The sequence below is a fragment of the Nipponia nippon genome, unplaced genomic scaffold (genome assembly GCF_047370975.1).
Source record: "Nipponia nippon isolate SJK-2023a ecotype South Korea unplaced genomic scaffold, ASM4737097v1 scaffold_3, whole genome shotgun sequence".
Lineage (NCBI taxonomy): Eukaryota > Metazoa > Chordata > Aves > Pelecaniformes > Threskiornithidae > Nipponia > Nipponia nippon.
Genome location: NW_028262347.1, coordinates 68131513 through 68156034, shown reverse-complemented (window position 1 = coordinate 68156034; position 24522 = coordinate 68131513). Strand labels below are relative to the sequence as shown.

General features: G+C 42.7%; 1 protein-coding gene across 1 annotated transcript in view; it reads left to right on the top strand.

The window, feature by feature from the left end:
* Positions 1–2716: 2716 nt before the first annotated feature.
* The window catches only part of NINJ2 (ninjurin 2), a 49569-nt gene continuing 27763 nt past the window's right edge, over positions 2717–24522 (top strand). The window contains exon 1 of the mRNA XM_009473603.2: positions 2717–3090. Coding sequence (XP_009471878.2) covers positions 3058–3090 — 33 coding nt within the window. The 5' untranslated portion in view covers positions 2717–3057. The remainder of the gene's footprint in view (positions 3091–24522) is intronic.

Here is a 24522-nt window from a genome sequence, read left to right as displayed (position 1 = left end):
GTTTGTGCAATTATGTGCAGAACCAGGTCAGAGATCTGATCCCAGCCAAAAAATTAGCCTGCAAATTTATTTTTTTTCCAGCTGGAAGAAGTTCTTGTGTCTGGTTTCTTGGGTGGCTGCACAAGCACTTTGGCTGGCATAAGGGAGGGAAGAGGATGGGGGTGGAAATAAGCAGCTTGGCCATGTGTGCTACTCCCAAGTGAATGTGGCTGATCCACAGAGCCTCCCCTCCACTCTCAGCTAGCGTGGGCTGATCTTACAAGGGAAATCACGTACTTGCTCTTCATCATGCCCCAGATGCTCCCCACCCTCCTTTCAAGGAACACTGCTCTTTCCCCATCCGTCTCTAGTGTGCATTGCCAGAAAGAGTCTCTAATCAATCAACATCCATTAGAACAGCCAGGTTTTTGAGGTCTCCCACTTCTCTTGTGTTATAAAAACAGACTGGAAGACAGCTGGGGGGCTGTTGAGTCTAAAACTCATGAGTGCTGCCACTCGTGTCACACAATCTCTTAGAAGTGGGGCTGCATTTTCCATACCTTAGTCTTTGGGCTATTACAATGGTGCATTCCTGCATCATAATTAACAGTTACTAGAAAGATAGTTTGAAAAATGTAATTCTTTGTAATTGCATTTAATAACAAGTAAATCTTGGTTATAACTGTGTTCATTGAGGCACTCCTCCTCTCTTGGGCAGCTATTGCAGTTGAAGTTAAAATAAACCCATTCCCCTCTATTCTCACATTTTTTGGCTCTGAGCTTTGCTATTAATGATATAGACAAATAATTTCCAGGTTAAATTTTATTATTTGAAGTTTTCTGATTCTAATGTGTTTGACTCCAGACACTTCAAGGGAGGCTGATACAGCCGTTACTACTAATACGCTTTGCAGAAAGACTTTCGTGTTATTCTGGGAGAGGGCGTTGGGAACCTGGTTTGATTGAAGTGCCTACAAGGACACAAGGGTTACTGTAAGTTTTGACTGATTTCTGTAGATATTCTGAGGACATAGTGCAAGATTATTACTCTTTGCAATACCTCTCTGGAGAGTGTGTTAAAAAAAAAAAAAAAGGCCCTAGCATTTAGATAGAGTACTAAGAAAAACTAGTTTTAAAAAGGCACATTGTTATATATCATGCAGTCTTGTCTGAAATTGGTACACTGGTGATATTTGTTTATCTACTAAACAAAATCATAGATACTTCGTTCCTCTCTGACCACTAGAAGATATTTTTGACTTGTTTTTGTGCTTATTACACATATAGGGACTCAAAAAAACAGGCTTCATGGGTCGTTTGCTGGAAGCCTGTTCACAAAGGACCTGCACAACATGAAGTCCTTTTAACTCCCAGGAGTGCCTCAACAAACACAGTGGGCACCCACCCAGTGTAAATTATCTATTAATAAACAATATTTATTTATAAACTGATCAACCATAGCATCTTTTTATAGACTATACTAAGAAAAGTAAATTAAAACAGGTAATTATCTATATTAACATCTGTGCAATAGTATACTTATAAAGAATTTTTAGTTAACATACAGATTGCCATCAGGAAAGCAAGTCAACAGCAGCAGCAGATGGCTGCATTTTGGTTTAAATTCTCCTTACATTAAAAAAAAAAAAAAAAAAAGCCAACAGGTGCTGCAGAGTAGCAATGAGTGGCCTCTTTGCCCCTCACCTCCATTTCCCTGTAGGACTCAAACAATCACTTCAGTGATAGCAAGACACAGGGATCTTAATTTTCATTCAAAAGTAGGAAGCATGAAGGTGGCTTTTGACTGTAGAATCAGCCTCATGGTTCCTGATGGACTTTCAGCCTTAGGCCAAACTCTAAGGATGAAATGAGCTGTATCCCAGCCCTGCTTTCCTGCGTGACATTAGCCCGGTCCCTAAAGCATCTTGCTGCTTCAGCTCATAGAACTGTAAGTTAAAAAAAAGCTGTTTGAGAGGAATGCAGAGAGGCTAAATTCATCAGCACTTTGAAATGAACTTGCAGTACTAAGCACTGGTATTTTCATTGCAAAATGAGGCCTTTTGCTGGGAAGCATCAATGCAACAGGATCATCTACTGACAGGCTCGTCAGCACTTTTAGTTAGGCTGGAGTACTAGAACATGCATTTGGCTAAACTGTTTAAACAGAATATATCACTTACCACAAATTTTCTATGCTACTGTAACTACAGAAATTGTCCTTCAAAAGCCAAACATGCCTACCTGATCTGAAGGTAGTACAGAGTATGTCTGCTGTTCTGTTTCTCTAAAATCTAGAGAATTACGCTGATTCTTCTGCCTGAGGATTCCACCTAATAATAACAACATGTTTTTCTACACTGTGACTTGATTTTGTCTGCATACATTTCCATTCCACTGTCATTCATAGCTGCTTTTAACTTAAGCAAAAAAGCAAGATTTGATTTCAGCTAAGACCAGACGTATCAAATTCAACTAAAAAAAGTGTTGGGGAGGGGAAAGGAAGGGCATTTTGGCTGGGGAGAAAACTGAGAAGAAGGGACTGTAAACAGAGTAAAGTGGAAATTTTATCTGAGCCGTAACAATATCTATGCTGCAGCAGCAGCAGCAGCTAGCAGGCACAACTTTCTGGACCTAATCCCTTCAACCGTTAGTTTTTCATCCGTACGCTCTGCTGTGCGCTGGGGAGAGAGGGAGAGATCGGGATTGCTGCTGCGGCTGCACAGACCATGCCAGGAACCTCTTGGTACACTGGCTGCATCACCGCGTCCCAGCCCAAGTGAGCTCATGAGGCTCAGCTGGCCTCGGAGAGGTAACACAGACACGTAATGAACACAACTGTCACGGAAAGTCTAAGAGGGACGCTTGTTCCACGGACTGCCCGGACAATGAAGAATTGGCGTGCCACCCCCTCTCTCGCCCCCCAGCCGATGCCAAGGCGGGCGGGCGGCCGCCGACAGATGAATAGCAGGTCTGTTCCAGCAGCTGCGCGTCCCGGTCCAGCGAAGAGAGAGTCTCCGGGAGCGTAGAGTACTCCGCTCCGTGCACGGTCTGCAGAGGAAGAGACCTGGGGGCAAAAGGATGGCCTCGGAAGGGGAGAGCATCAATCTTCAAGTGAGTCCATCTTGGGGAAATACCCATGGGAGGGAGAAGTGGGAGGGGAGATCCCCAATTTGGGGGAAATATCCACCGTTCCTATCATTTGCTCCTCAGCTCTGGCAGCCAATTTCACTTGAAAATTCAGTACTGCTTTTTTCCTCTGTTCTCCTTTGAAGAAAAGCTAGTGGCAGGATCGCTGCCCTGTTCTGCCAGGAGGAGTTATGAGCCTTTTTCCAAAAAAGTGAGGGTAAGAAGAGGCGTATTACTAAAAAGAGCCGCTTTTTGGGGGAAGAAGTTAGCCTTCAGGTCTCAGAAGGAGGCAGCACATACTTTACAAGCTGCAAAAATCAGCCGTTCCTCATCTCACAAAGCCTTTCTCTGTTTGGCAGAAAATGCTCCCAATCTGGAGAGGAGGAAAAGAAATAAATACAGCAAATGCTGAGGGAACACAGAGGCCAGGGTTTCCTATGCAGGGTTTATAGAGAAACAAAACTTCTTGGTGAAGCTCTTTCAGTTCTCTGTGTTCCTCTTCTGAGCGCTTGTGTTTTTTAAGAAGGGTGTTTTTTGTGCACAGCATGTGTTCTAGGAAAGGGCAACTACCCAAGGGTTTGGAAAAAGAAACTATTAGAGATGAAATGGAATCAAAACCCCAGATCACAAACACCCGTCAAACTTCGGAAGTTCAAGTCTAGATCCGCACTTCAGACAACTCTGGAGAAGGGGAGAATATGAAGCATTGCCCTGGGGCACAGCCTCCAGCCCTGGGAAGGTCAGCAGCAGGGTCCAAATTTTGCAGCTGATTTTTCTGTTTGTAATGCTCTTAACCATCCTCAGACTTGAAAATGGGGAAATCCACCTGGGGGCTCAATTTTTATTTCCTTGGCCTATGTCAAAGAAATTCAAATGGAAAGATTTGTGCCCTTGGAAATAATCAGGACAATTATCCTTAACTAGAAAGAAGGACCAAGACTCCCTGATCCTGCAGAATATAACTCTGCTGAGATACAAGGTGCAGAGCAGTTTTTTAAGACCTGGGAGCAGTTATGCTCAGATAAGAGACACGATAACTGAGGAAGATACACAGGTAGCTGTGACAGTTGGTGAAAATGTACTCTATATAGGACTGAAAAAGAGAAAGGTTAGGCTTTCCTAGAACTAGATAATAGGGGAAAAAATATAGAAATCACTAAGCCAGGAACTGGGGGCAAAGGGCAAACAGAACAAGAAAATTACACCAAATAAAAAGTCAGATTAACTCCTTGTATATTAGATCTTTCCAGGCAATGGAAAGTTTTGGGTCTATAGTGGATTTGAAGCCCAGGTTTCATAGATGAAAAAAATCAGCTTCACTGATTAAAATGCTCATAAACTTCTGAAAAACCTGGATTTTAGATTTTTCTCTTTCAACCCAAGAGAAAGAGCCAAAAGTGATCCTCAGCATCTTCAGCCTTTACAATACTCAAATAAATAAGCCAAAAGAGCCAAAGGTTCCTTGAGTTACAAAATTGAAAGGAGCATACCTACCTGTTTCTAGAGCAGGAAGGTGCGGAGTGTTTCTATCCACCTCTACACAGGTTGCCACAAGAAAAATCATGCTACTGAGATTTTCTTTGCGACACCTTACAGGGATTTCATGAAGCCACCAGATAGTACAAAATATAGGTGAATGCACACAGGTTCCTGCATGCTTACGGTCAGGAAATATACAGTGCTTGCAGGGGAGGGAAAGAGTGTTACGTACGACCACGTAGCTGAGACAAGCAGAGGGTCCCGGCATGACGTGACCTGAGAAGTGTGAGGTGAGGAAAGGAGTGATCAGTGGAAGAAAAAGAAAAATGTTTCAGCTGAAAATACATTTAAAAGCCTCTTTTGAGTCCCTGCTCTGTGCACCGAACGCAGAGCAGGTGTCTTCTTGGAAGTTTCTAGCTGTGGGTTTATGAAGAGCTTGTGGAAATGTGCACTGCATGCTCTGGGGTGGTAACGCATGACTCACTTCTCCTCAAAGAGCTCCTGGATGGAGTAGCATGAACAGTCATGAAAGTTAACTACGATACAATACAGAAATAGGAATTTTTATTTATAGGGAGGGGGTCCTGTACCTGAGGCACTTGCACAGTACCTACTAGCATTTCTTATACAACATTTACATAGCCAGGCTTGACAGGTAACAAGAGAATGAAAACAATATGGGCCTCTGGCCTAGCATAGGAGAGAGCTAGACAAGGCAATCAAGATTTGAGAAGGTTCTAAGGGAACTGATCAGCCCCCAACCTTTTTGCTCCTCCTAAAGCATGAGAACAGGAGCTCACTCAGCAAAATTTAAAGTCTCCTTAACAGGAGACACTCCCTCACCCAGCGTGTCATCAGCGTGTGGAATTTGCCATCTCCTGGAACTGGTCAGAAGGTCAAATATTGGAGCAAGCATTGAGAGGTCGGGAAGTCCAGTAACAATATTTACAGTTATGCAAGCTAAAAAAGGGACTCTCAAATCCCATAAGCCAATAGCAGGACAAAAATAAATACCCTTTTCAGTTCCCTATAGGCAATGGCACAATTGCTGACCAGCCTGCAAGTGGTGTCTTGCATTAGAGAAGTTACACACCAACTGTCCATAAGTGAGATCTAGGACTGCTTTTTAACAGCAAGAAGTATCTCCCATTAATCTTTTTCCTCCCTCACAAAAATTCTCTTGTTCTGTGTGTTTCAAAGGAGTCTGTTTTCCAGTTCTGACTTCTAGGAAGACTAACAAAACCTCAAACTACACACAGAGAGATGCTGAAAGGAAATGGTGCTGAAATAAATAGAAAAAACACCACAAGGCTGTAGAGCAGCCTCACCAGATCTATGCCAGCCAGCCAAGTGCTAAGGCAAAAGACAAAACTTGAATTAAAATCTTCTAATTAAAAAGATTAATTTACCTATTAAAAGATGAAAATTTAACATGACTTAATTTGAATGATGCATTTTTCTTCCCAGACGTCTCTATTTGTGGCTTCCAAGTGTAACTTTCACCTTCCCCTATTAAGCATCTGCCATTGACAAGAAACCAGGCAGGCAGACCAGTAACTCGATGAGACACAACAGAGTATATCCTGAGATAGCTGGGATCAGAAAACCACATTTGGGAAAGAAACAAATAAAATGACCCAACAAGATCCCATCACCAATTTCTTTTTACTTCAGGAAACAAAGGTTTATAAATTAGAAGAGAAGTATGGCTTTGATAATCACACTCTGGCTGATTTATCTGCACGTCTTCATGCTATTATTCCCCCTGGCTCTCGCCTCCCACCCTTCCATAGAGATTTGCAGGGGGGGAAAGAGGGGGAGGGAGACATACAGGATGGTTCTTTTCAGCAGCAAAAGACCCATTAAATCTGTTTAGCTGTGTACCTCAGCTGCTGCAGTTCATGATCTGGCATCTTAACACAACCCTGTTTCATCGGTGATTTAAGCTAATGTACCAGAGTTTGAATGGGAGCGACTGAGACAACATCCGTTCCACCACTCCCACCGCAGCGGCAGTAACCAGGGGAGAGTCTGCGGACAGCTGAAATCAGTAACACTCACACATTATTGCCACAGCTAACTCTGTCAGAACCCCAGATGAATATTGCAGAGTGGAGCAAAGATTGGGGCTGATACTAAACAGCTCCAGAGTTTTATTTGGTTTGTATTTTTATATTTTCTTATTCATGAACGGGTGTTATGTTCTGTATAAATAGGAGTTTAAGGGATGTGTGCCGGATGAATGTCATCCATATTCGTGTTGCAAAAGAGGCTATATATTGTATGTTGCCTCTTTCTTTTTATAGTTTCTTACTCTTTGGATAAAAAAATTTACAATCTTCTGGGAGAGAAGCAAAAATAATACCTCACCATTTAGGGAATGATTCACACATCAAAAGTAAAAAGAGTAAACAGATAAAATAATCATTCTGGAAAACAGACCCTACACTGAAATTTTTTGGCAGAAGCTGTTTGGTGAATATTTTGAATGCAAAATACATCTGCAGAAATAAAGACAGGTTTACAAGCAACTTGCAAGGAAAAAAGATTTTAAATAATTGGGCAATTTACTTCCAGTGCTCAGTTTTTTACCAGATCTATAGCAGCAAGATTTTAGACAGGCAGATAAATAGCATTAACTATAGGCCTGACAGTGGGGACTTTTCCAAAATGCCCACAAAACAAATGGAAAGTCCCACTTACCACTGTAAATCCCATCTTCCACATCCCACTTTCAGTCTAGGTCTGATGAGGAGATGCAGCGAGTGTGTTCACAACTGGGTTAGACTTTTGGTTTTGTGTTTTTTTGTGGCTCTAACTTGTGCCTCGAGGCTGTGATGTGTGCACAAGTTCTTGGCTTGGGCACGTGTTTGCCTGCTTCTGCAGCAACAGCCAGCTTGTGCTTTCTAGCGCTGTAGGACCTTTACTCTCCTTCAGTGATTTCTTAGAATGGTGGCAGTCTGATGTCGCCAACCAAGCAGTGTCCCTGCCCCAGTGGGCTTCAGTAACATTATTTGGCTTCTGTAATTTGGGCTTGGATAATGACAGTCTGCATTGAGAGAGAGAAAGAGCCTTTCAGAAAGAAAATTGCAAGTGCTTCAGAAAGAGCCATTCCTGTGACATCCCTGTATGTTGTGTGCAACAGCCATCAAAAGTCTGAGGAACTTCTCTCACCATGTTTTTAACTAAACTAACCCAATTACTACAGCCCCTCAAACAGGATCCCACTCCCTGCTCCCAAGGGTGCACTCCGCTGCCTATGCCATTCATTTGACCCTGCTAAAGCTGGTTCAGAGAGCTAAACTCCAAGAAATCTAACCACTTTTTGGCAGGGTTAGTGTTCTGGTTTGCTGTCCTGCAGTGGTACTTGGGAGGATCAGACAACTGCCAATGACTAAGACTGCATGGCCATGAAAGCATGTTCAGGCAGCAGGATCTCTCCTTTCAGCAGCAGCTCCCCCTCACTGCAGATCGGTTAGGTGAAGGTCCAAGTCTGTGTGTAGCCAGTGGAAGAAGCAGGGAAGGCCCAAACAGTGGCAATGATCGCTCTCACTAGTGGACATCATTCAGATTGCAAGATTTCAGACTGCTACTTGAGAGTAAAGCATTTACAGGGCTAGCTAGAGGGTTAGACAGAGATTCACCGTGCCCTAGTTGGTCAAAAGATGTGTGTGAAATAGGCTATCATCACTCTTCAGAGTGAGAATGATCCTATGCTCTTCTCCTCCAGCTGCAGGGACCTGCAAGTCTGCGTAGCATTACCCACGCTGATCCCAGAAACCGGTAACACTCACACTAGAAGACAGACAGCACGATCATAACGTGCTGAGGAGGAGATTTTCCTTACAGCCGGTACTAATCGGTCCTTTGTTCTATAGTCAGATGTGGCATTTCTCCTCTCCTCTATACATTCCTCCTGCCCGCTCTACCTGGACACGGCCAGCCTTCCCACTTAGGGTGAACGTTCACTTATGCCCTTCCCAAACATGGGGATGGTATTTTCCCATCTTGAGAAACCGGACTCCAAGTTTTAGGGTATCTGGGGAAAATGAAGCCCATGTGGAGTCAAATATACCCTTGGAGTTATCCCATGGAAATCCGGGGCCTTGCACCAGAGGCTGATCTGGTCCCTTGCACTCCACTTTGTTGAGGGGTGGTGAAAGAAAAGTATCAACATCTTTCAGAGAGAGGGAGCCTGGTCCCATGCTGTGCCCTGGGCAGGCCACGTCCATCGTGAAGCCCTGCATGTGAAGGCAGAGAAGGGAAAGGGGGCAGAGGGGCTGTTGATAGAGAGCATATCAAATAGTGAATTAGCGTAACTGACCCATCGGTCAGTAAATCTGCTCTCACTGAAACAATAGGCATGCAGAGGCCTCCCACAGAAGAGTACAAGGGACTGTTGTTAAATAGAAATCTTCCGCTGGGTTTAGGGTTAGGGTAGGATTAAGATAACCCTGCAACAGAAAGAACAAGGCAATGGCGTGCCGTTAGAATGGTCATTTCCTCTAATGTATCTAAAAAGTTGCCTGCCAGTGCTATAGACTACAGAAAGGAGGCTGCGCTGACTGCAGAGCATTCAGATCCCGGGCCCGCTGCGATGGAGGGCAAAGCTGCCATATGAGTGGTGCTCCCTCTTCAGCCTCGCAGGGACGAGGGGTACCCAGACCTCCCCGGGCTCCATGAGAGGCTCTGTCTGCAGTTGGACATAGGTCCACAGTGACAATGCATGCTGGTCTACAACATGTGGCACTAGACATACGAATTTCACTCAGAGCTCAGGCTGCCATAACAGTAAATTACGGGACATTTTCCCTCACTGCCTTGTAGGGTTGGTTCATAGCAGACTGAAGTGTACAGGACCTCGCCTCCATGTCTGATAACCACAGCAGAGCCAGAGCTTGGGTGACAGCTAGAAACAAAGTTGCGAGGGAGGGGAAATGGGCTGTATAAAAGTAATCTGAGGAAGCCCAGACATTTCTGAAGAGGAGATTGGGAGGGAGGGAGTCACTTGGGTCAGGAGGGGTGCTGCCACCTCCCCGAGGTAAGGGGAGAGGACCCCAGAGGATGGCAGCTTATCAATGGCTTATCAATAAATCAAAAGCTTATCAATAACAACAGATTTCTGTGCCTACTTCATAAAGCTCGTACAACTGAAGCAGGGAGAGCAGAGAGAGCAAGGACCAGGAGGCATGGGGTCTCCCTGCAGGGGTGGGAAGGGGGTGAAATGGCGCAGGACCTGGGGTGACAAGATGGTGTCTGCCCAGCACTGGGGGCCAAGGGGACGCTCAGGGCTTTGCCTGGTAGGAGCCCCATGCCCCACTGAGAGTGGCAGCAAGTCAGAGTGGCTACACCCCGTTTGGAGGACAAGGTCAGCCAGCAGCCGCACCAAACCATCCCAGAACAACCCTCCTGCCACCCCCATGCCACACTGCCAGCTTGGCCTGGCCTGCTCATAGCACCTGCACCTCAGCCACCAGCATTTCCCCTCGTTCCACCACCTCTTCCTCAGCCACAACCTTTAGGGGCACCATCTCTTGCCACGTACCTGTTTCACACGTTGAGATACAGATATGTCTCACCCACACTTGCACCTTGCAGATTTGAGTGCACAAGGAGTGGTTTTTATTTAGTGAGTAATCATAAACCTGGTTATGGTGGTGGCAACACACAGTTCCCTGGCTGACCAACAGCAAAACCTCCCACTGAGACATCCTTGTGAGTGGGAGTCCTCTGCAATGCGAAGTACCTGTTAAACCACAGCTAAATCAATTTTTGCATCTTTTGTCAAAAAGTTGCCTCCCTCAGCTTCATCCCAGCCCATGCCTGAGAGCTGAACCATGCACCTGCTTCTCTGTTCGCACTCAGCTGACAAACAGGTACAGCACCTCTGCTCATTTAGCCACTAAAAATGGAAGCCTTCAGCCCAAGTCACCGTTTCTGAGCCCTTCCTGAAAAATATGTATTCATTTGTTATGTTTCTCTTCTGAGAACAAAAAAGGGCAATGTTGCATGCATACAATAACCACACACAGAAGTGTGAGCTTCTCCAAGTATGAAAGGGTGCATGGGCATTTTCACTGCCATTTCCCCATCCCTGGCTTGTGAGTCAAATGTTTATAAAACTCTCTCTGCGAAAAGGCAATACAAGAAATGAGCTCCACTACTGTAATCTAGACTGCCCCAGGTATGTAAACACGTAATAGAAGCATTTGGATGGGACACCAGAATGATGGAAAAGCCCATGTGCAGATGCTGCAAGATTCACATCACCAGTTACCATACACCTTGACACGCTCCTTTGAACCAGGCAGGTTATAATTCCTTGTCAAATTACATGAATCAGATGTATGACTCTATAATTACAGCTGTGAAAACCATTATACTCAAGATCTTAGAACTTTCTATCCAAAATAACCCTTGGGGAAGAAATTTCTCGTGAAGCTGCTTGGGTCAAGGTTCAGCGAGTGCTGGAAATTCTGGGGGAATCCTGTCAGCAGGTTTAGAGAAATGAGAACAAGAAAATGAGATGATGTACTGGTTTGTGGATTGTTCAGGCTCTTTTTTTTTCTTTAGGTTTTTAAATCTTGCAAATATTTATGCATATTTGCAGGAGTTTTCTCTTTGCACTCTCACATCTCCAAATAATATTTTGGGGGTTTAAAAAAAAAGCCCCAAATTTACCACAGACCTTAGTTATGTGAGAAAAATATCTGCTCCTACTAATCTAAATATCTGCTCCTACCAATCTAACAAGAGCCAAAGGGCAATAAACCATTCTTCTGTAACCCATGTTTTACTGAAGGAATGTTTCTGCAGAAAGTAACAACACTGCAATACTCCATACTCTCACAGGACTTGTGTGAGAACCACATTCTGCTGTCTGTAGTTCCCCAAGCATTTTATAAATATCAGTGAATTTAATTTCGCAGCCCCCACAGGGAGCAAGAGGTGTTTTCCTGCCTGTTTTACAGATACTAAGTCAAGGGACAGATGGTTAAATGACCAGTGATTTACCCAAGGACACACAAGCAGAAAATGACAGAAGCGGGAAGAGACTGAGCATCTCTGTTTGGATGGGTGGATTGCCATGGAGCAGCAGTGTGTTCTGTGGTTTCATCTCTACCTCTCACTGGCTAAATTCTTGATCTCCGTTACTTTTTGAAGAAATTGTTAAAGATTGTTTTATTTGGTTATCAGAGACCACTCTGTTACTTCACACAATGTAAAGAAGAACATTAACCGAAGCTGTCAATAAGAGACCAAACACAATTCCTTCCCTGCTGAATGTAACTTCAACATCAATTGGAAACAAATTTCGACACGCTTTCAAAAGCTCCGGCACACAGCTGTGTTTGCACCTCTTTCTTGGTGGAGCTAAAGTCATGCTCAACCATGTTGGTGTAGGAAGCAAACCCCAAAGCCAAAGTGAAACAAGCTAAATTACATTAAACATAAATTCTGACTCAGAATGACCATACAGGTTCTTGATGCAACTATTCTACTTTAAGCTCACACCTTTTTTTAGCTGATTCAAGATGAAATGTTCCTGCGTGTCCCTGTGTGATTTCAGGCTGTGGCCACACATTTTCTGCTGACTGGAGCTGAAGTGCTGAAGGGGGGAGGTTCATCCTCGCCACCACCATCAATTATTATTGCTCCCTCAATGCAATTGCTCAAAGTAATTACTCTATCAAGACTGTCTGGGCTAAGAAACCTCCATTACTGAGTGTCTAAGCTAACCCAAATCATTGTGAAAGAGCTCGTTTAGGGAATATGCAATTATGTCTTCTAAGGTAGAATTAAGTCCCCTGTCTTCGCAAGTCTGGACAGAGACAGAAATAGCAGCTCCTTTAGATAGGCCTTCATCCATCTTATTGCAGTGGGATAATTGTTTGCATTCTTGGATATTTCTTGGCTTGTCGTGTTAGCTGAAGATCTAGTTCTTCTGGGATGATCAGAGGACCATGAGATGTACAATCTGGGTTCTTAACTTAGACATAAAGAATAAGGAAAACAGATAGAAACACAAATACAATAAAAAATATTCCTGCATAACATAAGCACCTGGGGTTTTTTCATCTTTTGCCCATGGTGATACCTTGACTGGCAATCCACACTAATCAGAGAGACATCCAGCAAAGGATTAATATGCTACAAGAAAATATAATATGCTGTTTTCCTCCCTTTTAACAGAAACAGATTTGAACTCCATCTTCATCTTCATGTGCTAGATTCTTGGGAGCTGATTCTGGACCAATTCCTTAGCCAGCCCCCATTTTTGGCATGTGTCTGTGAAGAAGTTGCCGAAGGGAGTTGTGTCAAAGGGCTTTTACTTTGCCCTTAATGGCTCCACGTACAGTCTGAAGGAATCTGAAGCGCTCACGAAATGTGGTTTCCCCTCTGGTGTTTGCTGTTCAGCTGGCTCAGCAGCTCAACCATTTAAAACCATTGTGAGTGGATTTAGCACTTGTGAAATAATGCTGGGCTATTCAGATCCAGAGAGGGATGGGCAAAGTCCACCAGCACAATAAAAGCCCCTCTTCCCTCCTTCCCAGATGAGGAGCCAGGATGCAACGGAGTTTGAGAGGGAAAACTACTCATATCCAGGTGCAGCTACACAGATCTTAGGGGAAAGAGATACGGGCCTACTGAAATAAAAAAGTTAACACATGCTCAGAGGAGGCAATATCTTCAGCATCCCAGAAAAAAGAAAAAAACAAGCAAAAAACCCCAAACACATCAAAACCCAACTACTTAAGTATAGGAAGAAAATCATGAAGGACAGACAAAAAAAAAAAAGAGGAGAGCAGCCCCAGAAGAGACCTCCAGTGAGGTGCGGTCCACAAAATGACAGATTATGAATGCTAGTGAGCCAAATGGGGAGAACAAATACAGAGAACTGGGAGTCCTGGAGGTCTCTGTCCCCAGAAACCAGAGAAGACGGAGCTCCCGACTTCATCCTAGCCTGAGCTACTAAGTATAGCAAGAGGTGTGTTTCATCTCTGAGCTGATCTAATGCTCAATTATTCTGCTGAGACCATGAAAATAAAGAGATAACTAAAGCCACCTCTGATGTGGGCAGCATTGCAGACATGCTGTAGATCTGTATCTTTATGCAGAGATTTAAACTCAGGACCAGGCTCAGACAGGCAACTCCCGAGCAGATGGCAACAGGTCTTGGTGGCTACTAATTAGGTTAGCTTTTGGTTAACGATGTTGAGCTGAGTAGCCCTCTGATTCGTTTCCAATCCCCTCTGCACGACCGTCAGCCACAAGCCTCCAGGCATCACCCTGAGTTACTGAACTAGGGGTCAGCCTTACGGTGTTCACTTTTTTGGGCCATGGCAAAATGTCAGTTCTCTTATGGATTCCCAGGTGGGTGAACGGGCTCGGGGTTCGGATGGGAGCCAGCGCGGTGGTGAACTCAGGTGTTTACAGCCAGGGTGGGGCAGGGTCGTTTTAAAGCGCTTCCTCTTGCCTCATTTGCACAACGTACAAACAGGGACATTATCTCTCCTGTGGGAGCAACTGACTCAGATGCTTGGCCAGCTGCAGGGAAAGGTGTCCCCATAGCCGCCAACAGCAAAGAATAGCTAAAAAATAAAAAGGTGCATCGCTCTGTGGCTGCAAATGATAACAATACATTCCTCTCTGTTCTGATCCAAAAGCAATTTTTTTCTTCCTTTGTTCCCCTCCCTGTTTTTTCCTATCTGATGAGAACTTGTTTCTCAGCTAGGACCCCAGTCTGTCTTGGTGTGCCTAACATAATTTTTTTATATTTGTCCCTTTTTTTTTTATTTTACATATTATTGAATGGCTTATGAAAAGTAAAGTTCAGCCAACTAAACCTCAAAGGAGTTATGCAAGAGCAAGTTGCACTGAGCTTTGCCATGAGCCCTGTAAAATTAACCATGTATGTCCATGGACTTGACAAATCTGTTTATGAAGTACATTGTGGGTTTATATTGTTGCAGATCTGGCTGGAGCAGTCTGAAAGGATACCATTCCCAGTGGCTATCCTTCAATAAGAAGACACTGTCTCTAGTGCTATTCTTGACCTCTCTGAGAAACAAGGGACAGTATCTGGTGGAGTCACTCCTCCTGATACATCAGCCATTGTCATACGCATGATACATTTGTGTCCTGCGCATGACAAAGTACTTCTTCATTTGTTATCATCTGCTCAGTGGGTGTAATTGTAAGGCTGATTCAGCAGAAATGAGAGCACACTTGTGGGAAGTTTGTCTTAGGACCAGCAAAATACACAGGCTAAGAGAAGGCTGTGATTTACTGATCACAATCTTTGTATGGAAAGATCTATGTCCTTTGAAGGCCCTCTTCTCCTCCTGGTGCATTGTGAAGGGCAGGTAGGACTCTGTGACTCCTCTTGGTTGTGCTATAGATAATATTCGGTGGCCCCAAAACTGTGGGAATATTTTATCTGTTACCAAGCAGCATTCAGTCTGCCTTTTGCCCAAGGCACCTATATTACGTACACAATCAACGCTAACATGTTGATACCTGTGAGCAGAGGGAAATTCACATTCTGTACTCAAATGCTGCAGGACCTGAGGTGTTAGGAGGATGTATGAAATTAAGGTAGGGAGGCCAGGGAAGGAGAGGAAAGACTTCACAGCTACATTCAAATGTAATAGGTGTAGTTGAGTGAAGGCCTTCAAGACTGAAGACCGAAGAGGTATCCTTTGGGGCAGTATTTCTCCAGAAAGTAGACTAAAAAGTAAAACCTCTTCAAAAGGTCCAACAAAACCAAGAATATTTGATGCCAGGGTCAAGAACTGAGAAGAACAGTTGTAATGATTTTACTAAATATTTATCTTCCCGTCAGGTAGGGACAAATGTAGATTAAGAGTCACTGGTCATGATAATCGTATTAATAGGTGGAAAGGAGTTTCTTATGCCCACCTTCTCTGGTCATGTCAGCAGCAGCATCGAACAGGGTATCAGGGTGCCCAAACAGGACATGAGAAGCTGTAAATAAAAAAGGGGCAGAGAGGCATTTGTTTTTGTTTTTGCAGAGAAACAGACTGTAGCGAGCGCACAGAAAGGTACCAAAAAACCTCTTCACAGGACTACTGCACAACACATTGACAATAAAGCTGAGCAGCTCCAACGACAGTGAGCTCTGCTGGGGGAGGCAGAAACCAGAAGAGGAAGAGTGTGATCAAAAGTGAATAAACTATAGGGGTAAATTCCTCCATCACTTTGTTCTAGGTGTGTGCAAATGTTTCAACACACAACTAAAACCGGGAGCTAATATGTGCTGCTTCTTTGAGCTCATGCCAATTAATGACGATCACAGCCACCACGGCGATCCAAACACAGACATCGAGTGCCTAGTCCGCCCCACAGGTTCCAGGCTTTTTTTTCCCCTCCTTCTCCCTAACTCTTCCATCCCTCCTCAAACATTCAGGAATTCATTGGATGCAGCTTTTTGGCTACTCCCTTATAAGAATCCAGCTCCAGTTCAAAACACATATTGAGTGAGCCTCACTTGAAACCCCGGGCATTTGTTCTGCATCAGTGGTTCCCACTTCTTTTGTCCCTCAGCCATCTTGAAGTGAGAAACTACAGGATAAACATCAGATACGGTGACAAAGGAATCGCAAGAAACTTCAGTTCCTGCAAAATTATGTTTCCCACACCAGAAACTTACATTTTCAGTGGCTGAGTGTGAATGCTTTTCAGAAGAAGACTATATTTGCAGAATTTGGGCATTCAATTGTCAGAGAAATGGTTATTCTGCTTTAATCGCCTCGCGTTCCTATTCTAGCCCAGAGGCATTTGCTTCCCCAATACAGTCTCCTAGGAAGGCCTCATTTGCTACACCCCTTCCCAAAGGTCTCTCAAAGCAACGTCTACCCAGGAGATCTCTGAAAAACACAATTGTCACTAAGGGAATTTGGGCCTCCCTTTAATTTCTGCCATGCTGTACTATAGCTCCTCATTATAAAGTTAGCTCTTAAAGGTTCTTTGTCTCTGCAGGGTTGAAAGTTGCTGACTGAATGTCTGGGTCCAATTTTCCACCAGTCTTCCTTTAACTGGCCGTCCTCAGCTATGTAAAGTGTTTGCATAATGCTACAGGAACATTCACATCAATCTTATTTAACATTTTGAACCTGTTTTGCAAAGGGGTTAATGAGAAAACAAAACACAACCTGAATAATAAGTCACCAGAAAAAAGTACTAGCCTCATCTTTTAATATAGAGACTGAACAGCAGTTCTTTTCACAGAGGGAAGACGACTGACACTTTTTCTAATCTGAGAATGTAATTCCCAGGGACAGTGTATGAGAAAACAGCAGTAATCTACAGAACACCCAGGAACAGTTGTTGAAAGATTCCCAGGGTGTTACTTTTGGCAGGACATCAGGTTCCAATAAAACCCACTGAAAACACTAGATTAACAACAATAAATAATAATATTTTACACAGATGAACTATCTTTCATCTAAGGGCCACAAAAGGCTTCTGCAAACGGTGAACGAGCTCCTTGAGGAGGGGTAAATAAAATTGATGCTCCGTAGATGTTGCCACTGATTCACCGATTCAGAAGATAGGTTATTGTGTACAGAGTGTTAGAGGGTACAGAAAGAAAAGAGTTAACATGTATAGGCAAGCTTGGGAGCATTCTTTGTAGTGAACTTGCATAGACATAGTAACCTATTTTTTAATGTTTTCAGTAAATCAAGTGCTGACATCCCACATACACAATTTGAGCACCTGTACACAAATCAGGTAACCAAAGATTACATTGTGCAAATACACAAAGTACTATGTGAGTTCATGCGCAGCTACTTGACTCTAATGTGAAATTCTATATACTATGCTTGCAATTCCTGCTTGGCACGCTCTTGTATGTTTTGTGAGACCAATCTGGGACTTTAAAAATATATATAACCATATATAGTATATGAAAAGTTAAGAAATAGAAATAAGAGATCGGTGTGGGCCACTTGCAAACTGCTAGAAGTTTTGGATCCAGACCCACACTTTGCACTGTTAGCCTCTCTGCTGGGAGCCATTCCACGGTGTGGCTACCTTGCACAAAACCTAAGATGCTGCATCACTCTGGGCCGCATATGAATCTCAGCCTATACTTCATATACCATACTGTGAAGATGTTGCTGGTGGTGTTATACTGGCAAAACTTTCAGTGGACGTACAGCTTCTACTGCATCATTAACAGCTTTTATGGCTTAATTGAATCACTTCTGACTTTTTGGCACAAGTATACCATCAAATGTTGCTGTGCTGACCTTACTTAAGTGACCTTAAGAGAACAGCACACATTGAGATAAGTGGTTCCTTTCCTCAGGGTCTTTCAGTGTATATTTTACTCGAGGATTACATGTTGCTCTTTGTAGCCATTTCCAGAGTCAACATCACCCTTATTTTCCAGCCCAGCACTCTCATCAGACAGCAAAAGCTGTTGAGAAGTCATTGTCCGTGCCCCGAACACACAGAGACACAAAATTCCTACTCACTGTTTACATGAAGGAAATTATGTGAAATAAGTCATGTTTCCTCTGTGTCATAAGGGTAACAACAATAGCAACGACAGTTTTGTCATGACACCCCCAGTCTAAGGCAATGACTAACAACCAGAAAGATTAGATAGCAGGATGATCTAATAGCCTGCTGCTCCCAAACGGGGGAGGTCCTGCTCCTCTTCAGCCCACCACCCTTTGCTCCCTCCTTATCTCCTGCTCCCAGAGAGACATCCCACCTTGCCCTTGTGCTGGAATTTGCCAAACCCTTCTCACAAACAATTCAGCTCATTAGAGCTGGAGAAAAAGGTCTATTTTTCTTTTCTTTTTTTTTTTTTTAATTTAGCTTGGCTTAATGAGCTGAATTGGCTCAGAACAGGGTCTTATGAAAGCAAGAGTGCAAGAGAGCACAAGACTCATAGCAGGAGCATTTACTCTGGACTCTTAGGTCACCATAGCTACAAGGTGTAACCCCCAGATTTATGCAGAAGATATTATCTTGCTGGTAGTTTCACTTTTTCATATAGATGACAATAGCTACTTTCTGAGATAATTTGGTCAAGTCAGAAAGGGGATTAGCAGAATAATTGGTGTAATTCAGAAGTTGTATTCGGCTACAAATGCAGAAGAGAGAATGATTCTGGCCTCTGAGAGCTATACCATACAATACCACAGAAGAATGAAGAGGGGCAATTAGAACTGACGACACACAACTGGAATGGCTTTTATGGGTTGAACATACCATGATGGCAAGGCATCACAGCCACTAAGAGCTGTGTAATGCTTTACTCACTATCAGATATACCCACATGTCTTCCCTGTGGCTTGAAACAGCATCTATCACTAGGCTAAAACATACAGAAGCACACCAAGCATCGTGAGTCACTGCAGAATTCAAGTCCATTTTCTCTGTCCAGTTCTGCTTGCCCTGGACCTGGAGGGCACCTTGTCAGAATCCTTAAAGAAGTTTCGGTGCCACCCCCACTGGAGTGTCTTTGTCTTCCCACAAGTGCATGTGCATTTGTTCCTTTCAGCACTCAGTTTGTGCACAGAGATGACAGATACACATGTGTAACTGCTATCATTTGGGCACAGGTTAAAAGTTTACAAATTCATCTTAACATCTGTATTTGGAAGCTAAGTTCTGAGAAAGTGAACTGTTCTCATCTTTCCAGATTTTGGTTTTGAACAACCCCATAGTTATGGTCAGAGATTAGAAAGATTTTTGTGGTGTTAAAAGAATGGTTTGGAATTTCTTGTCCAGCCATCTGCCCTCAAAACTAAGCAGATGACTCACTAGCACTCACCTCCATTTGTTACTGAGCTAAAACTTTTATCTCCTCAGCTTCTTGTAAAGTTCCACTCTGTATCTTTTCAGAAGCAGGCCCTGTTCTAATATGAAAGAACAAACAACGTGGGAAGTGCAACTCAGAATTCAAGTTTTCAAAAGCGCTCATGTTAAATTCCGGCTGAGTTAATATGCACGTATGCACAGAGGCATTTGCACGCATAAATCACAGCTTGCTTACATCTGGCACACGCAAAGAGCACACTGCTTGGCATACTCTTTAAATGTGCTTCAACTAGTGGACTGCATTCAGGTCTGCAGATAATTTTGAAAAAGTTTCTTTGTAGTCAGGAGATGCAAGACCTGACTGAGTATTTTGCTGATATCCTTGTGTATCAAAGATGCTCACTGTTGCCTGCCATTTCCTGAAAAAGCTTCTGCAGCCTTGCATCCGCAGGATTATCAAAATAGGTGCTTTTCATTCTTGGGAAGTAGAAAAGCTGCCTCCGTATCCCAGATGTTATTTGTTTACCCTGCACAAGTTCGAAGCAGTATTTATAAGCAATCACAGTTCCTAAGCTAACTGCATAGTTTGACCAGGTGCCAATTCCAAGTAAAGCAGCTATCTAAGCCAGCAAGTAGTTATACCATCCTACCCAGACTGAATAGTTTATTGCAGTCTCACAGAAGCTGCTCACCATTTTGCTTGCGTATTCAGCCCCGACTATAGAAGATATGGCCAGAGAAGTACAAGCTAAAAATATCAAACTGGTGCCACGCCTAGATTGCTCTTACCACCTTGTACCAGATTAAGTGCACATCAAGTGAATTTTCCAGAGTGGTTTGTGAAAACCCATTAGTCAGTACAGCACTGGTCACAGCTCTTTAAATTGTTCTTGTTTTCCCCTGCAAGTGGGTCAGATTCCTTCTGGGTCCTAAATTATAGCTTTTGAGAAAGGAATATTTCTTTTACTCTTAACCTGGAAATTTACAATCTGCTCAGAACTGCTTTCGAGTTATGCAAGTCCAGATCTGTACTTCTTTCATAATTGTCTACCATGGTAACAAATAGGGCAGCACCACGTCTGGTCCCTCAAGCTCTGTACTTGTGCCAAAGATAACCAGTTAGGCTGGCATAATTAATTTTGATGCATTAATAGCACAACAGTTTTTGTCTTTACCAGCCAGCATATTTGCCAGTAAGATTTGGCAAACATAATTTGGCAAAGTTCTTTCCTCTGCTAAGAGGGAGAACAAGCTCTCAGTTTAAAGCACAGGGGAGGAATCCTCATTTAGGGATTAATCATCACTTTATAACTCCTGCAAAATTCACACTCCAGGCTCTAATTTAGTTATACACAATAACTGTGGCTTGCTAATTAAGAACAACAGGGGTATTAGCCTTTCTTCTTTTCGTTTCTTAAATTGCTGATTTAAAACTTCTCTCAGTGTGAGAAGCATTTCTAAATATCTGAAGTGTGAAGTAGCAAGGACATTTGCATCTCCAGCCAAACCCACAGAGGTTGGAAAGAAAGGCGTGATTTGCATTCGGTACCTCAACCTGTAACCTGGAGGACATCTGGAACTCTTCAACGCCAACCTGCACTCTACGAAAAGGGGGTCCTCTCCTGTGGGTACAAAGCAGATTCACCTTTTGACTCTATTTGCTGTCACTGCGGGGGCTTTTGCTTGAAATTATCCATTCCCTCCTGTGACTTTTATAGGAGACAAAGCAAGAAACACTCCAAAGATATGTGAAGCTGACACTTATGAAGTCTTTCTGAACTCATTTGAAATCTTTTCTTGGTCTTTCACTGGAGTACCTAACAGGTACCCTGCTTTTCAGCTCATGCAGGTTTTCCCAAAGATCCCGAGACATTCTTTATTTATTGTGAACTGAGATGAAAAGGAAATAGTTGCTTCATCTTATTTAAGAAAGAAAAAAATTTACTTCAAATTCCAAAGTAGATTTCAAAGAGTCCTACTTATTCATCAGTCCCAGTAAAGCTACACTTACGGTAGAAAGAAGATAATTTACAAGGTTCAGTCCACCAAATCTGCCGGATATTAGTCTGGTCCCTTACAAGTGGAGTTTGATAGTGCTTCTGAATGGCTGGGGTCATGGGATGATAGCTCATCTTAGCTTGATTAGACAACATTTCTTCTGATCACGTATTATTAAGAAAGAAGTAATTGACTTCAGTACTCTGTAGAAATTTTCGATTTTCCTGATTCCTTTAAGCCTGAACTGGATTTGATAGCAGTTTTGAATTATGAAATTTGATGCCAACTTTGATTCAGTTGCATCAACAGCCTTGACTTTTTTTTCCCCAGACTTTCACTTTGTTCCGTCCTTTATGCTACCAAGACTTGGTAATCCCTTTGTAGCTGCAGAATATCATTCTAAAAAAAAAAAAAAAAAAAATTGAAAGCACACAAGATCACTTGCTGTACCAAATCAAAGCTTTCAAGAATACATGAGGCATGGAAAAGATGCAGAGATGTGAGTAAGGGGAGATGAATGATAACCCCGGAGGCAGTCGCAGAATGCAATGTGCACAGGAGCACAGCACCACCAGGGGCAAGCCTGGAGGCAGACATTAGGCAAATTAGGCACACGCAACCATGTCCCTATTACGAGGGGTTCCACGGTGAAGCAAATGACCCTTTTCCTATTGACTTTGATGACTGAAGGTAGATAGTTAAATAATTTCAGTTGGGGCATCTTCAATATGTGGCAAACATTCCTACTGAAACGGTCTGCTCTTTGTTTCCTCAGTGCCAAGACGCAATAGCATGTTGACTGAAAACTCCTTCTAAAGATGATTGTGGTATGTAGGGGTGATGGGGGAAACATGGTGGTAGGGCAGCATCTACTTTATTACTCACGGACTTTCAAACACATCTGCAAGGCATGCGCATTGCATAGCCACATGGCTCAGTAGCAGAGACAGTTTGGGGGGGATCTTTGGACTAGAAAGATGTGAATAGAATTAAAACCATTTGTACTGGACGCTACTATTAGGTTTCATTATAGTCTTTCTTTCTATGGGATCCTGGATTCCCAAAGGAAAAGAATTGTCAGGAAGGTCCTTTCTGTGCATTTTCCAGGTAGCTGCAATAATTTCTTTCAGATGGAGATGTCATTTCCACAATGCAGTGATTTCTCAGTCAGTTCGGGGATGCATTCCAGGTAGTACAGGCTTGCAAGCTGTCCAGAAACACTAGGTAGTCCAAATGGGGCTGCTTGTTCATTTAACTGTCAAATATATACCTGATGTAAGAAGTGCTTTCTCTGTTTTCCTCTCCATTTCTACATGTACTCCAAGGGATTAAACGCAGTTTTAAAAGCACTTATGATTTGTTTGCAGTAGTAGCCATCTCTTACCCTAGCTGTAGCTGGAAAAGCTCAGACCCACTGCAGTGATTTTGCTAACATTCCAGTGACCTGACTGTTCACAGGGACAGGGTATTTTTGATAGCAAGCCCTTAATTCTTCATCCTGTAGACCCAGCCGGTCCACAGAGGCTGACATCATTTGACCACAAAATATAAGATACTAACCACTTGAGCTTTTGCCAGAGTAGAATTTGATAGCTGAGCACCGATTAAAATTTCTTTTGGAATCAGTGTCCACTATGTATGCTATTATTCACCAGTGGCATGCATTCAATGTCTCTATGCAATTGGCCAGCAGTTTTTTTGCTATGGATATATTTGCCAAGATGAAAAACCAGAAAAAATTTAAACCATTTCCAATGTGTTTCCAACTGCTGAACTATGCTTTCTGAACCACATTGTTGAGTCGTGATCTAAACTTAATGAATATTCTCCTGGGCAGCTGCTATTCAAACAGTGATTCTCCATTTTCTTTTTTGATTATGATCTGCAAATCATTTAACGTTAGCATTATCAAGTGGGGCTACACATATGCACAATCTGGGTTCATTATGAAGCAAGTCATAATGGGCAGTTATTTCTTCCTTTCTCCAGGTTTAAAAATCTAGTCTGGAATGATTTTATAGTCTTCTTTGGAATGAAGAATACTCTTGAAACAAAAAATGTCCATCTTTCTAAATATATGCTGGTGCTGCTATTGCTGGTTTGACAACTGTGACATATGCATATTTCACAGGAAAGTTTTGGGTTGGTTTTTTTTTTTCTTTTCCCCAGGCAGCTCAGCGTTCTGAAAGAGCTGATGATGAAATATTGAACAAGAGTTGTTAACATTTACTTGAAGCAATATAACAGCTTAGCCATAAGTTTTAATCAGCAGAAATCTTCATGCAGAATTATTTTCCATTGGAAAAAAAGACAGTTCTAATTAATCTTTTCAAAACCATGATGATTGAATGAAAATTCCTTAAAGTTTTCCACCTAAATGTTTCTGAAGGAAACGTTTCATCTTTTCACTTTGAAGTAGCTCTTTATTTTGGATTTGATTGTCCTGGTATTTTATGTTACAAAACATTGAAAATATTGTTGGGTTAGTTAAAACATTTTCTTTCAACATAATATAGATATTTTTTTCCCTTTGACTTTTCTTTCCCAGACAATTTTGAAACGGTTAGCATCATCCTTCCAGATCAGAACAAAATAAACGGAATGTAACCAAGTAATCAGTGCATATTATGCACTCTCCTCTGCATGCGAGCCACACAAGATCTGGATCAGTTACAGCTTTCTGCTGAAAAGCTTGGCTCTTCACCTCAGGCTGCAGGGACTCACATGCTCAGCTTTGGACGTTCTCTAGTTAAGACTTCAATGTCAAAGCACTGGCTATCACAACAGTATCTACACTCACTGGATTCTGTAATCCTAGTGCTGTAAAACCCACCGAGTGTGTGGTCTTAGCAAACACAGAGCAAATTCCAAACTCTGTAGCAAGATATCTTGAACAGACATTTTGTACTTATAATACACTGATGAATAAAATGGGAGATTTCAGGTTTTATGAAACTGTTGCATGGAGAACTGAGATTTTCTGCATAAAATGTTTCCCTTTCTTGATCTTGGAAACAGAGGAAGAACAGAAAGCAGTCAGTTTTCTGCGATGTATTTATTGATTCTATATAACTATTGGTTGAGATGCAAGTTTTCTCCAGCTGAATATAACAATCATAGCTACACTACAAGAAATTC